The sequence below is a fragment of the Budorcas taxicolor genome, chromosome 3, assembly GCF_023091745.1.
Source record: "Budorcas taxicolor isolate Tak-1 chromosome 3, Takin1.1, whole genome shotgun sequence".
Taxonomy (NCBI): Eukaryota; Metazoa; Chordata; class Mammalia; order Artiodactyla; family Bovidae; genus Budorcas; species Budorcas taxicolor.
The window spans coordinates 29,682,781-29,697,737 of record NC_068912.1 but is presented as its reverse complement, the minus strand read 5'-3'; the positions used below and the strand labels follow the sequence as shown (position 1 = coordinate 29,697,737).

Here is a 14,957-nt window from a genome sequence, read left to right as displayed (position 1 = left end):
CCACCCTCCCACCAAAGATGACTATTTTACATTGTATTTAATAGAACCAACACCTGGGCTCTCCCCTCTTTGTTTTTCTCTTCTTTTCTTCCTGACAGCAGATCCATAAAAAGTGAAAGAACCATGAAAACATCACCTCGAGAGACAGAAAAGACTAAGACAGCTCTGACCACACAAGTGTCTCGGCCTTGACTGACACGGGGCAGCTAAGACTCTGAAGTGAGAGGCGTGCTGCCCCCGCTGCCACTGCGGCACAACACTGTGTTTAGACTGTTGAACAACTGCAAAAAGAACGCTTCTGAGTCTCGTTTGTGTCGCCTGGCCGCCACTGTGCAGCTCATGGTGTCGGAGGTGGTTTCGGAGACGGGCACGAACTCTCGCTGTCGAAGCTGGAGGCTCGGCCTTGCCACTGCGAAGAGGGGGAGAAAGCACTTAGCCAATGCCAAGGGAATGTGCATCTCAACTTGCCAAACTCGTCTGGCCCATGCACTGAATCCACTTTTCTCCAGCTTTTTGTAAGCTTTTGTGAATTTTGCTGTTAGCCATGCAAAAACAAGGAAAACAGCTTTAGGTCAAGGGGATGAATTGGGAGATTGGGATTGACATATACACACTATTGATATTATGTATAAAACAGACAAATAATGAGAACCTATTGTATAGCCCAGGGAACTCTACTGAGTCTTCTGTGGTGACCTAAATGGGAAGGAAATCCAAAAAAGAGATTGTGTATACGTATTGCTGATTCACTCTTCTGTACTTAATACTAAAAGCTACTATACCTCAATAAAAATTAAAAAAAAAAAGAAAGAAAGAAAACGGCCTGGAAGACCTGATTTTTAAAAAGACTTGCTGTAGAGATAATGAAAGCTTTCTTCAGCGTGTGGAGTGTGTGTGTGTGTGTTAATGAGGTGCTATGATGGGACCATTTCTGAATGCTTCAGCCATTTTTCACACTGAAAATCAGATTTTGTTAGCAGCAGAAGAGGCCGTCTGCAGAGTGTGCCCTTACTGCCGAGAAGCCGCAATCATGAATTATTAGCAATTTGTCTGGGAGCTGTTAGTACAGCTAAAACTCTGATCTTGTTCAGTGCCGGCCTCTCCTCTTCAGCCTCCGTGCTTCCTGGGGGGCTTTACACTTGACTTGTGCAGGGAGGCAGGAGGAGATGGCGGCTCCTGGCCCTTTCGAGTACCCCCACGTTTTCCCCTCTTACTGTCCTGTCTCACAGGCTGCCATCCCTCAGCCCAATTCTCACCCCTCTGTGAAGACGGTGATATAATGAGGCGTAATGGAGGGAAGAGAGGACTGAGAGTGGATGACCCACACTCAGTCACTGAACCCTTCTTCACACTTCAAAGCCAGGCAGAGCTGGAGCAATGCTTTCTGGGCGAGGATCTGACCCTGTGAATATTCTAGACCTGCTGCATAACTTCAAAGTGAGTCAGTGTCCACTGCATACTCCATCCTTTCTGGGAGCAGAGGAGACACAGGACAAGGCTCCAGGGAGAGAAGTTAGGCAGGTGGGTGAGATGCGTTTCTGTCTTTCTTTTCTTTCCAGCTGTACCATGTGGCATGCAAGATCTTAGTTCCCTGACTGGGGATTGAACCTGTGGCCCCTGCAGTGGGAGATCAGAGTCTTCAGCACTGGACCACCTAGGAAGTCCTGAGAGGGCCTTTCTGAACCTGAAGCTCAGACCCTTCTGCTTCTCTCGGGCTTTCTGGGTCTCCATGTGTAGTAACAGGGCTGAGAAGTGGACTATGCCTTTGTGCAGTGGGTAGGGGTGGAATGGAGAAGGACAAGGTCCCGCCTCCAACCCCCACCTCACAACACAGCCTTTCTAGACAGAGTTGAGCCACTTGAGAATCAGACCATCCCAGCCAGCATCTCCCGTGGGAGCCCACAACACTGAGTTGAGACCCAGGCCTATTGATCACCTTCATGTTCCCAGATTGAAGGAAGTCCCCAGGCTCAGTTCTTCATGGTCCTTTGTACCCCTGGACAGGCCAACCTGCAGATCTTTACAACTAACCAAAAAAGGCTGGTCTGGAGGTATTGACGACCACCATTACATGACCTGAGCCCGAGCTATCTTAGCATGCGGGACCCGGAGACCGGCTGGGAGATGGCCCTGGCTCTTTTGTTCTTGCAGATAAGAAAACAAAGATGCAGAGGAAGCTAGCAGAGCCAGTCAGGAGCAGAGCTGGGGTCTGAAATCAGGTCTACACTCAGTGTTCCCTCCACTCCATCCTGCAGCCGCCTTCCCAGCTGGATACACCAGGAGAAGGAGACACACGATGGAATAAGAAGCCTAACCTCTTTGGGTCCACACCAGGTACTTACTCCTAACTCCAGGTGGCAGTCTCTCTGCTTGCAGCATCCACGTGAATGAAATCACAACCGAGGGTTTCCCTGGTGAAATATTTTAGATAAATAAATGCCTGGTTGTTGAGCCCACTGTGACTTCTGACTCAAGAATTCTTAACCAGAAGGTGCCAAAAGATGGTTACCAATGCTTTCATTGAATAGACCTTCATTTTAGAGTTCTACTTTTTTCTGTTACAACCTTTAACGTCACTTTTAACGTCAGTGAAAGGTACACTGCAATTACTGGCTTCTCCCCTGGGTAAGCATGCCACTTAAACAACCTGATGGATAGGCCAGTCCACAGGAGAAAAAGCGAAATGGCCACATACAGTATTTCTTTTTCCCTTTACATAATAGCTCAAAGAGAAGTCACACAGAGCATAATTGTTTATCCAGAACAAATGAAGAAGGCACACTGGCTCCCCTGCCAGCCTCTGATTTTTCCTATGAAGATAAACAGGGAGGAGATGGGGTTCACGGACAATGGAAAGGTGAATGATTCCTGGCAGGCTTATTGTGGTGGCTCTGAAATAGCAGAGAACTGGTCCCCAGCACACCAAGGAAGGTGATTAGTCCCGGGTGTGGTCCAGTGAGATCTTTTATTGTTCTGAAATGGGTCAGGTTCCAACAGATAGGTCGCATCCCTGGCAGGCGGTTTGGATTTGTCCCTTCATAGTAAAACGCCTTGGAGAAGATGGCTGGCCAACCTGGGCTCTGTGTGTGGTGACAGCAATGACACGCAGCATTGGGCAGGAGTCCTGAGAGGCGAGCGGCCACAGTCACTGCAGGGGAAAGGTTGTTCGCTGCGGCTTAATCAATTTTTATTCATGAAAAATAATCCCAGCAGGGAAAAATACCTTTTCAGTTAATTTGTTCCCTCAACCTGATTTTAAAACCCCAAACAAGTAAGTAGGGTGTCCTCTGTTCGCGTTAATAAAAAACGTAATGATCACAGAGCTTGAAACCCCTCTAAGAATGGTGCAATATAAATACAGTGCTTTCTGGATATGATGCCATTCATCTTCCTGGGGGTGGGAGAATAAGATTTTGGTTTTTCTTAAATGTATGACACAAACAGGAGAAACAAGTTCCAGGAGCCAGGTTCTTGCTCAATGTCCAGAACAGGACCAAAAAGGAGACAGGATGTAAACTCTAAGAATGATTGAGATGATAAATATTCAAGTATAACGCATCACATGAACACAAAAAAGGCTTGCTTTATATTATCCTGGGGGGCTTTTAGACGCATCTTTATAAAGGGACTTCAACTGTGGGGGCTAAAAGCACAGGCACGCATTTTTATACATTTGTACTGAAGAAATCCTAAGTTGCCAAGATGAATGCCATTCTCAGCTTCTTCATACAGAGACATGATCAGCTGAGCAGAAAACGGAAGGCTGGGGAATTGGGGAGGGGCAGTCTCGGGAACCTGGTGTGTGAGGTCAATAAAAAAGTAAACCCAAAGGATATGAATCAATTTATTCTCTTTTCGTTTTCCATATACTGTTGCTTTCCCTTTGCTGTCTCATCAAATATTCATTTTCAAGGGCTTGGTTCTACTTTATCTTTCTTTTGTAGTCTGGACCAGGGAGTCAGAGTTCTCAAAGAAACAGGACTTGGAATCAATTATTTGGCTTAATTAGGTTGTATTCATTATGGAAAACGATTCTGGGGCTGAGTCCCAGCCCCACGGTACTACTCTGCACCCCAGTTCTAACTCCAGCCACCACTGGCTGGTTATTCCAGTTCATGTGGACAGACTAACCCAGTAACAGCAGTGGTTTGTTGCATCTTCAAGGTTAGAAAGGTGATACAAGATGTGGGTTCACTCTTTGCCCAGTCATTTTAGGTCAGAGTTTCTTAGAAAAGCTGAGATGGGAAAAGCTCACCTCTTCATTTTACCAACCAGGAAACTGAAGACCAGGTGGGGCCGTGAGGTGCCTGAGACCTCTCAGCTCCCGTTCCTTACCCCTGCCTCTATGCCTTCCTGAGCATTTTAGTGTACCTATTCTATCATTAAATATCTCCAAAGGATTTTAAAGGGGGAGGACAGTTGCCACACCCCTTCCCTAGACTGAATAAGCACTGCAGTCAGTGAGGTGCTGGCTTCCCACTGGAGGCTCATGTGTAGGTGCAGGCTGATTGTGGGTACCTTACCCACACTTTCTAGAGAGGGCCTTCTGGGAAAGCAGGAGGGCCCAAGAGCTGGCCTCCCTCAATAAAGCTCCAGAGCTATGGTAAGATCCAGGCAACCAGGAGACAGAAATGTGAGGTTTCATGCTGCTGGAGCACCGAAGAATTGATGCTTTTGAATTGTGGTGCTGGAGAAGACTATTGAGAGTCCCTTGGAGAGCAATGAGATCAAACTAGTCAATTCTAAAGGAAATCAACCCTGAATATTCATTGGAAGGACTGATGCTGAACCTCTAATACTTTGGCCACCTGATGCAAAGAGCCGACTCATTGGAAAAGACCCTGATGTTGGGAAAGGTTGAGGGCAGGAGCAGAAGGGGTGACAGAGGATGAGATGGTTGGATGGCATCACCAATTCAATGGACATGGGTTTGGGTAGACTCCGGGAGATGGTGAGGGACAGGTAGGCCTGCAGCCCATGGAGTCGAAAAGAGTTGGGCACGACTTGGCGACGGAACAACAACAAGTGCTGCTGGAAGCAGGCTTGACCACCCTGAGCAGGAAAGGGAGCTGGTAGCGTCTCCGGGTTTTCTGCCCACACCTTTTCTGGGTCACAGAACATGGGGAAGGAGTTACTCTGTTTTTAAGGAGACTCTGCTTTTAAGCTGAGGGGCCATGCGGTTTATTTTTTTATTAGTAGATTTTCCAGTTTTTATACAACTCTTGAGACTTCCTGGCTTGAAACCTATCGCTATTTTTTAAAATGAGTGAATGATCACCTCGCTTTCTAGGCTATGGACTCGAGTCTGGAAGACTCAAAATGAGGTTTAAAACTCTCCTCAAAGTTTTAAACTCCTGCCCAGAGGCTTCAGCCACCACAACCCATGTCCCAGCCCATTTAAGAAAAAAAATGGCCAAGGGATCATCGAGGTGATAAATGGCAGGATCTTAAACTGGTGGAGTTTGGTGGAGGTGGGGCAGATTGTAGGTGTCACTGGAAGGAATGTTTTCTTTGCAGTCAAGAAAGAAATAACTAGCTCAGGATTACGCAGCAAGTGGAAAAGGGCCAGGCCTGGAGCCCATTTCGGGACTTCCAGGCAGTGCTGTGTCCATTACATCTCTGTTAGGACCTGGCTGGAAAGTGGGTCCTTGAAGCCTCACTCTCTTCTCCGGCAGTGGGGAGAACCCACATTCATGAGAGCGGAATCCTCTCGATGGCCAGCTCCATCCACACAGTGAAAACCGCTGCAGGACAGCCTGGCTAGAGCCTCAGGGAACTTACTGCTTGGATGGGGTTGGGATTTTCTGCCAGGTTCTGATCTCACTCTCTTGGGGCTCTCTCCGAAAGGGCTGACTTGGCTCAGGGGCTCTGTGAAAGCATTCCTGGCTTGGCATGGTGAGCAGCTGGCCAGGCTTCCTCCAAGTTTTTACTTTCCATTTAGAACTCAGGGTCATTTCAATATACTCCACACCAAAGCCTTGTCAAGCAGGTTCCCACCGTCTTCCTCCACTTCCTTCCTGCCTGTTACACCCTGGGTGAAAAGCATGTGCCCCCCCACACCCAGCTGCCTCCACCCCCACCAAGGACCCACAAAGGCGAGGTCTCGCAGCAGCCGACTGCCATTCTCTAGCCCGCGCTGCCATGCAGCAAACATGCCAAGGGCCAAGCGCGACCTCACCCACCTCTTTGAAGGATTTCTTTACCTCCACCAAGGAGTGCCAGTGTGCGATGGGCTTCCGTGGGTACGCCAGCATCTCGTTCCAGTGGTCCCTTCCCAGGCCTTCAGCGTTGATCCCCACACGACAGACTCCAATGATCTCGTTGTGACCCACTCTAAGGGAGAAACAGAGGGCCTGGCATCGGTGACCAGACATGCTCTCAGAAAGGGAGGTCCCGCAGTCTGGGCCTCAACCCCTCTGGTCTAATTCAGAGTGCTGAGCTCTTTAAACAGATGCTTGGCAGGGCCTCAGGGTGCCAGCTGCAGTGAGACATTCCCCGGCCTCCTTGGATGGACTTCGGACACAGACAGATGAGCAAAAAGTTCTAACTTTGTTTGAAATCTCTGGAATGGTGGGCAGATGGCTTGACTTTGGGGAGTGGGAGTTTAAGGCTCTTCCTTTATTAGACTCAGCGAGTGCTTGAGACATCAGTGCTATTTGGAAATAAATCAACCTGCTCTGAGTACCATTTCTCCACACCCAGCGGCTATGATGTGATTTATTCACTCAGCAAGAGCATCAGTCATCACTCACTTTTGTTCACCAAGCACCTACTATGCCTTGAGAGCTTGTGCTAAAGATCCTGGATTTAGGCTTACTGCATGTTTTTTTTTTTTCCCTCCTTCAAGCAGAAGTGACAACTGGAGAGAAGGAGACACAGTGGCTGGAATAGCTGGAGAATCTGTTTGAGCCAGCCTTGACAGGAGAGCAGGATTTGAAAAGTGGAAGAGGAAAAACTCATACCAGGTGAGTGAAGTCAAGTCGGATGGATACCCTGGGTCCAGATCTGGAAGCTCTTGAGAGTTCAGGGGAAGAGCTTAGACAACAAGAGCCACTGATGGTTCTTGAGAAGGGCAGGCCCAGGAACAAAGTGATCTTTTAGGAAGGTGTGGCTGGGTTGAGGCAGGGAGTGATGACGGCAGGGGTCAGTTCGGAGGCTGCATAGACATCCCCAAGCGGGAGTGGAAGCAGCGTGGGAATGGAGAGGAGAGGGAGGGGTTCTCAAGAACAGATGCTGGAAGGAGGAACGGGAAGAGTCAGGAGTGAATGCAGGGAAACTGATGCGTGGGGAAGCCCCTGATGGCAATGAGCCTGCTGGGAAGTGAAGCTTGAGCTTCTCTGGAAATCCATGATCTTCCTCAAACTCTTGTACCTTCCTGGGTGGAGCCAGATTTGAGGCCATTGAGTGCCTGAGCCACATGAACCACAAGGTCCAAGGTCAAAGAGCCCTGTGCTGTACTGGGGTGGGAGTGAGGGGCAGGGAATCATGGCCCCCTAGGACCTTACCTACCGATCATAATCCATAACGGAGATGAGCAGGCTGACTTGGTCCATGTTCTCCGGGGGAATGTCAAAGATGATGGCCTCGTTGTAGACAGGGTTGAGGGTGTTCTTCTTTATGGTGGTTTTCTTTTTCTTCAGCCTCCGCCCATCACAGAGCAGGGACACTTTGACATATGGATCTGTGCCCATGGGGGCCGCAGGAAGGGAAAGGAGCGTGTTAAGCAGATGTCCTCAAGCACCATGTGTGGCAGAGGGCTGGGAGCCCCAGACCTACTGTTGTTCTCAGATGGTATCAGTGGGATGTTAAAATAATTAAACCACCTTGTATTTATGTCGCACACCTGTCTCTGCAGACACTCTGTGCTTTGTAAACAAAGAGTCTTTAGCGACCTCAGGCTTTCTAGGAGAGTGCTTAATGGACTTTCGCTAATGGGGAAGCTGGCCCCAAATCAGACAGGAAACCTGCCCGTGGGTACACAGTTCACGACCCTAAATCTCAGCTCCATGGTGGCTGGCTGGCTCCAAAGGGTGCTGAAGCTGAACAAAGGCACTCTCCTCCTTTTACCTACTTGCAGGCTCTTCTCTAAGGGGTTCTTGTCAGAATTAGTAACCAGAGGATAAAATGGGTAAAAATAGAATTGATGACACCCAAGGAGTAGCCACAAGACAGAATAAATGAACAGCGACAGTCACGATGCTTGTGGGGTCCTCCCAGCCTGACAACAGGATTAAGGGTCTCATTGCTCCTTCCAGCTCATTTCTACCCAGCGTCCGGGAGGGGAGGAGTGACCCTGCTCTTGGCCTCCCTGGAAACTGTTTCCTGCCCACTCTTGGCAGTGGAGGAGGAGGGGGCCATGGCCGGGGGACTGAGTGCCTCAGCCTTCTGGGACTCGGGGTGGCCGGCTGCCATTTCCTTTCTCAGTGTGATCTTGAAATCTCTCCAGCCCTCAAAGAGATGTCTTTTTACTGACCTGCCGTGCGCCTCCCATCCTTGTCTCTTCTTTAGTTTTCTGAATGGGTATTTCACGGTCAGCTTCCTACCCTGAAATTTTCTACTCATCCAAGTGAAGTGACATCTATTGTATCTCACAGTGCAGGTGTCTTGGTCACCATCATAATTGTTATTTATGCCTCACAGCTCAAGACACAGGAGGGCAACTCACAGGTAATAACAGCTTTTGAGACACTGATGCGCTGAGACAACTTCTTGCCCAGAAGCCAGGGCTCATGCGACTCTGCCAGGAGGTGCAGGCCCAGAAGCCTGCCCCCTGGCTCCTCATTCACAGGCATGTGACTCTAACTCCTGGGCACCCAAGAACCCACGAGGACCTTATGCTCCTGGGGAATTGTTCAGGTGGTGGAAGAGGTGCACAGCTTTGGGGGAGCTACAGGGCACCCTGACACCTGATCAGAAACTCAAGCCTTAAAGGCAGTTCCATAGTCGCCCAGGTGTGCCGCTGACTAACCAACACGACGACAGCAGCTGTGCCTTAGCCACGGGGGTGCTTGGGTTTATGGGGGACCTGGGGAGACCATCAGGTGTTTAGCCAGCCTGCTGTGTCTGACAACCCATTGGCAAGGTTTCTCTCAGGAGGATGTTCAGTAAAAAGGAAGGAGAAGTTCCTAGAACTACCGTGAGACAGCTTTCTCCTGTCCTCAGGCTCTGTTCTCTATGGATATGCCCTGGACAGTGTTCAGGTCCAAGCAGACAAGTGGGAAAGTTACTTCCAAGACCTGTTGTTGACATGGCAATCTCTACACTCCTCAAGTGTGAACGTTGCCTTGGAGAGCGTCTTCAGGCTTGAGGCTGCCAAGGACCACTCATCCCCTCCCATGCCTATGTCTATACACTCCCACAGCAGAGCAAATGCCCATGTGGCCAGACTTAGAAATGTTTGACAAAGCTACCTGTCCCTGGTGCTGCCAAGTCACTTCAGTTGTGTCCTACTCTTGCAACCCCTATGGACTATAGTCTGCCAGGCTCCTCTGTCCATGGGATTCTCCAGGCAAGAATACTGGAGCAGGTTGCCATTTCCTTCTCCAGGGGATCTTCCTGACCCAGAGATAGAATCCTGTCCCCTGGGCCACTAGGCAAATGCCTGATGACTAACTGGGAGATGCTCAGCTTCCTTCCCCACCTCTATTCACTCCTAAGAGGCATATCTAATTTATAAAACTCCGTGGGTATTTCCCTTGATGGAGAAGGCAATGGCACCCCACTCCAGTACTCTTGCCTGGAGAATCCCGTGGACGGAGGAGCCTTGCCTGGAGAATCCCGTGGATGGAGGAGCCTGGTAGGCTTCAGTCCATGGGGTTGTGAAGAGTGGTACATGACTGAGCAACTTCATTTTCACTTTTCACTTTCATGCATTGGAGAAGGGAACACATAATCTCACTATCGTCCAAGAGGCTAAACAGAGACAAGACTATCCCCTGCGTGATTTGCACTGGGGCAGAAGCTTGAGCTTCCAGCAGAATGCTGGCTCCAAATGACCTTGAGGTCCTTTCCTCTCCAGTAACCTAAAATGCAACTGAGGGAGGGGCACAAAGACCAGCAGTGTGTTTCAGCCTCGTTGTCATGAGAGCCATCATAATTTGGCATTTATTATATGCCAGGCATTGTGCTGAGAGATTTATGTATATCATGTCATTTAAAATGTCAATCCTATAAAATATTTATGATTATCCCCCTTTTATAGATAGAGATTTTGAGATCTGAGAGATTAAGAAACTTGCCTAAGATTTCAATTTAGGTCTGACTCCAAATTTTACATTTATAACCACTAGATTCAAAGTAGTGCAGACTAGGTGTGGCAGAGACGGGTGGGTGTACTCCCTCACCATCCTTTTTGGGGATACTGATCCTTATGATTATTTTGTACTGTTTTTTATGGTCACGGTTCCAGTGGATAGGCTTAGGGAATTGATCATGACTAGTTTAGATCAAGGAGAACAGAAAAAAACTTGGTTTTGGAGGGCAATGTCATATAAGTCAAGAACAGGCAATTAATGAGCTCCATGCACTCCTGAGTTTAGTCCAACAGCAAAGCAATCTGGGTTGAAGGCAAACTCAGACTTATCCTCCAAAACAGGAGATCGAGTTTGAGAGTCCCCTGGCATGAGTGTCCCAGGTGCATCACCCTTTGACAGTTACCCATTCATTCATCATTCAATATATATTTATTTAATGCTTATGATGTTCCATGAACTGTCCCAGAAACTTGCTTACATCAGTGAATAGGATGGAAATTCCTAGCGAAAAGAGGACCCCTGAAACTTCAGAATCAAGCTGAGATGTAATACCAGATTCCAAATGAAAACAAACAAAATACCCAGGTCCAAACCCAGGTAGAAAAGAGAGGCAATCGTGAGAGAGAGGTTGGAACTTGGCATGAGAAAAATCTCTCACCCCTAACCCTCTGATGTGCAACAACTGACATGATTATCTTGGTGGCTTCGCTGTAAGCACTCTCTCTAGCACATCAATTTAATTACACCAGAGAAGACAGAGTGGGGACTTGGGCAGCAAAATCCTATTTCCTTCAGCAGTTTTGAGAGGCCTCAGTGAATTTCTGTCCCTGCACACATTTATTTTGTTATTAAAGTGAAATCTACACTGGTTGCATTTTTGGAGGAAGCCAGCTTGCTGATGCCTAAGAGCCTTGTACATGTTGGAAGAGGTTCTTTAAGCTCCCTACCATGTTCTGATGTGTGGTGGTAGCTTCTGTGGAAGGAAAAGCATCAGGGCAGGTGCTTTCCGGGGCAGCTTTCAGCCTGGAAGGCGTGAGTGATGCACAGAGATGTGGGGGCGGCAGTAGTGGGGAGCTCTGGGAGCAGAGGCATTCAAAGCCGCCTCAAATGCACCTGACTTCAGCGTTTCTTGACCACCCTTCCCTGAAACCTCATTTTCCAAAGCCTAATATCTCGTCTTCTTCCAGCTGCACCAGGTTGGGTCTGGGCCCAGATGTGTTCATCTGGATCACCACCTCTTTGCAGCAACTGTGATTATACTAAGGAAATAAAGAATGAAAGGGAAAATCTTCCACATACTCCCAGCCAAGTTCAGAGGCACCTCTGGAGTGAATTTATGTTTGTAATCAGAATCTGGAGAAGAGCCTCTCAGGAGGGAGTTTTAGGGAAACACACCAAGCATTTGCATCTGAGTGCAGCCCAGACTATTCTACATGCCTGCTCCTTGGAACGCTCCACGCTCTTCCACTTCTTGGGCTAATTCGAGTCAACTCGGGGCAGAAGGTTCCTGAGACTCTGCTGTTATATTACAACCCAAAACCCTGCACAATGACAACAACTTGCAGAATCGTGGGAAAGGATCAAACCTCTGACACTGTGTCCAGCCTGCAGGCTCTGAGGCTGCCTCCAAACAAGTATCTCCTCAGTTGCTAGAACAGCACTTGTCTCTCCTGTGGTACCTAGCGGCTCTCCTGGTGCTGAGACAGACAGGCCCAGAGCCCTGCAGGAAAACCTCAAATACAAATGCACTTTGCTTTTCAGTGACTCTGTTCCTCTGACTCACTACAGGACTGCTGCAGGGCTTCGTGGATCAACAAAAACTTCAGACACTCAAACTTGACATAACCCTTAGAAGTCCTGAGGCCTCACACCAACTAGAAAGATTTTTCCTTCTTAGTTTTTCCTCCCATTTATTTGCTTCTTATCCTCTCCATCCTCCAAGAGAAAGAATGATTGGAATAGCTAATATCTCTTGACTGCTCAGTCGCAGACTTGGACACGACTGAGCAACTGAACAACAACGGACTGCTTATTAGGTGTCTGGCTCATTTCTAAGCATTTACATGAATTAACTTGTTTATTCTTAAAGCAACCTGTGTAAGGTTTTGTTTTTTTTTTCTGTTCAGATCAGGAAAACATTACACAGCAAGGAAATGGCAGAACCGGTATTCAAAGCCAGGCCATTTGCCTGCAGGTCTGTGCTCCAATCAAAGAATACCAGCAATTCCTCCCCCTCCTGTCTGAACATCTCTCCATACCCTAAAGTCGGGACTGTGGGGAGGCCACGTGGCAAGCACCTGGGTAGGAGAGGTACCTGAGTAGCCTGTGATGTCCATTGCCTTGAGGTTCCGGCATTTGATCACGGTGAGGGTGAGCCTGCCTGCTGTGGGCAGGTAGCAGAGGGAAAACATGATCTCGCCCAAATCCACACTTTCCTGCAAAGAAGCAGACAGGAGGGCAGGTGAGGGCCACTCCAGGGCCCAGGAGAAGCTCTCTGAGGCAGAGTGCTCTAAGGCCAGATGGTCTGGCTTCTGTCCTGGGAGTAACTGGGTATAAAAGGCAGTGATAATGATGCTGGCTCTTCAGCAGACCCTGTCCTCTTCAACTTTCCTCCTCAGCTATGATCAGACTCTGGTCCTGGTCCTCTCCCTCCTGCTTTGGCCTCACCTGCCCTACCTGTGCCCTTTGGCTGCAGCCCCTCCAGGCCTCCAAGCCCTTGGGGGCCCAACCCTATTTTCCAGTTTACCTTTCTTGGTCACGTGAGCCCTTGACTCCCCACCCTGGGGCCTGTGGTCCTGATAGTATTCTGTACAAGACCCACTCTGGCCAGCAGGGGTCCCCTCTCCCAGCATATCTGATTCTAGCTCTCAGCTCAGACGATCTTCACGAGGCCCTCTGCCTTGGAAGCGTGTGTGCTAAGTCGCTTCAGCTGTGTCCGGCTCTTTGTGACCCCATGGACTATAGCCCTCCAGGCTCCTCTGTCCATGGAATTCTCCAGGCAAGAATACTGGAGTGGGTTGCCATGCCCTCCTGCAGGGGATCTTCCCGACCCAGAGACTGAACCCTCCTCTCTTGAGTCTCCTGCACTGGCAGGCAGGTTCTTTACTGCTAGGGCCACCTGGGAAGCTCTGGCAGCTTCCTTGCCTCTCCTGAAACACACCTAGCACTTCAACTTCCAGGCTTGCGCGTGAAAGCACTAGGAATCAGGACCTGCTCACGACATGGTACCGACCACTTGCCGTTCCATGTTTGTGCCAGGTCATGGATCCACTTTGTCCATATGTGTGGTCATGCTTCAGCTATGAACCCAGCCTGGAGCATATACCCTGCTGCCTCTTCTGACCCCAGAAGTATCATGACCAGGGATCCCAGGAAGTTTCTGAGCAACAGGGAATAGGAAAACTTCAAAGATGGTAAGCATGTCCGACTGTTGAATTAAACAGCACTCTGCTGGACTGCCTCCTCTTCCTGTTCCCCAGCTGACAGAGATGGGTGCTATCACTGCAAAATCTCAGGCTCTGAGGCTGACGTGGGGCTCCAGGACGTAGAGATGTTTCCTCCCTCAAAGCCCCCAGATCCAGGGTGGAAGAGGAAGAGGTCACGCTTTGGGATGGCTCTGATTTCAGGCTGGCTGGGGAGGCCTTCTGGAGGAGGTGACTTCAGAGAAACAGAGCAGGCAAAGATCGTGCCAAGGTTTTTGTCTCTTCACAAAGAACCACCCTCTACTGGGGACTCTGGGAGACTCCTGACACTTGGCCCCTCCTGTGGAATAATTCCCCCACCCTTTCCAGAGTACGTGGTCCCAATGCTCTCCTCTAGGTGGCACTACACCCACCCTTTCCCTAGCCAAAGATTTGTCCTTTTTCAACTCACTCCCAAATCAAATCCCAGGAGTAGCAGGTGAATCCACCCAGCTCCCTGGACAAGAAGCGGGCGGGGGTATTGTGGGCGGGGGTGAGGGGTGGAAGGTGGTGTCTGGCTGGGGCAGAGCTGGACACAGTGTAGGGAGAGCTCCCCCCTCCCAGCCACCCGCCCCCCCCCCCCCCCACACACACACCCTAGTACATGGAGCCCAGACCAAAACCCACGAACTGTGCCCTGTGAAGCTCTTCTGTGATGGGCATTTCCACCTTTGAGGCTCACAGTGACTGTGCAAGGCAGAGGGTATTGCCATTATTCCCTCCATCTCACAGACAAGAACTCAGTGGTTAAACTCAGGTGTAATGTCCTGACCAGGCTTGTGCAGCTGGTGGGAGGCACAGCTGGACTCTGACCCTCAGGATAGCAGCCTGCCTAGGGAACATCTCGAGGTAACCCTGGCTCCTCTAGACCTTAGACCACAGCTTCACCTGCTCTTTCCATTTGGATTTGCTGAGATCCTGTTAGAGGCTCCATGTTTTTTGGAGAGTGTGCTGTCCCCCTCGACATGCATGCAGCCTAGAGGGGTGTAACCAGTTAAAGGAAGGTGCCAAGAGGATTTCCTTGGTGGTCCAGTGGCTAAGACTCTGTGCTGCCAATGCAGGGAACCTGGGTTTGATCCCTGGCTGGGAAACTAGATCCCACATGCTGCCACTAAAGATCCCAAATGGCAGAACTAAGACCTGGTGCAGAGGAAGGAAAGGAGGGAGGGAGAGAGAAAAGGAGGAGGGAGAGAAGGGAGGGAGAGGGAAAAGGAGCCAGGATCTCCATCTCGCTCAGGCGCAT

At 49.5% G+C, this 14,957-nt stretch overlaps 1 protein-coding gene across 1 annotated transcript in view; it reads right to left on the bottom strand.

Annotated features, from left to right (window-relative positions):
- Positions 1–337: 337 nt before the first annotated feature.
- The window catches only part of SYT6 (synaptotagmin 6), a 63,999-nt gene continuing 49,379 nt past the window's right edge, over positions 338–14,957 (bottom strand). The window contains exons 4-7 of the mRNA XM_052637565.1: positions 12,568–12,688; positions 7,510–7,681; positions 6,183–6,333; positions 338–409 (exon numbers count right to left, since the gene is read on the bottom strand). Of these exons, the coding sequence (XP_052493525.1) occupies positions 338–409; positions 6,183–6,333; positions 7,510–7,681; positions 12,568–12,688 (516 nt within the window). The remainder of the gene's footprint in view (positions 410–6,182; positions 6,334–7,509; positions 7,682–12,567; positions 12,689–14,957) is intronic.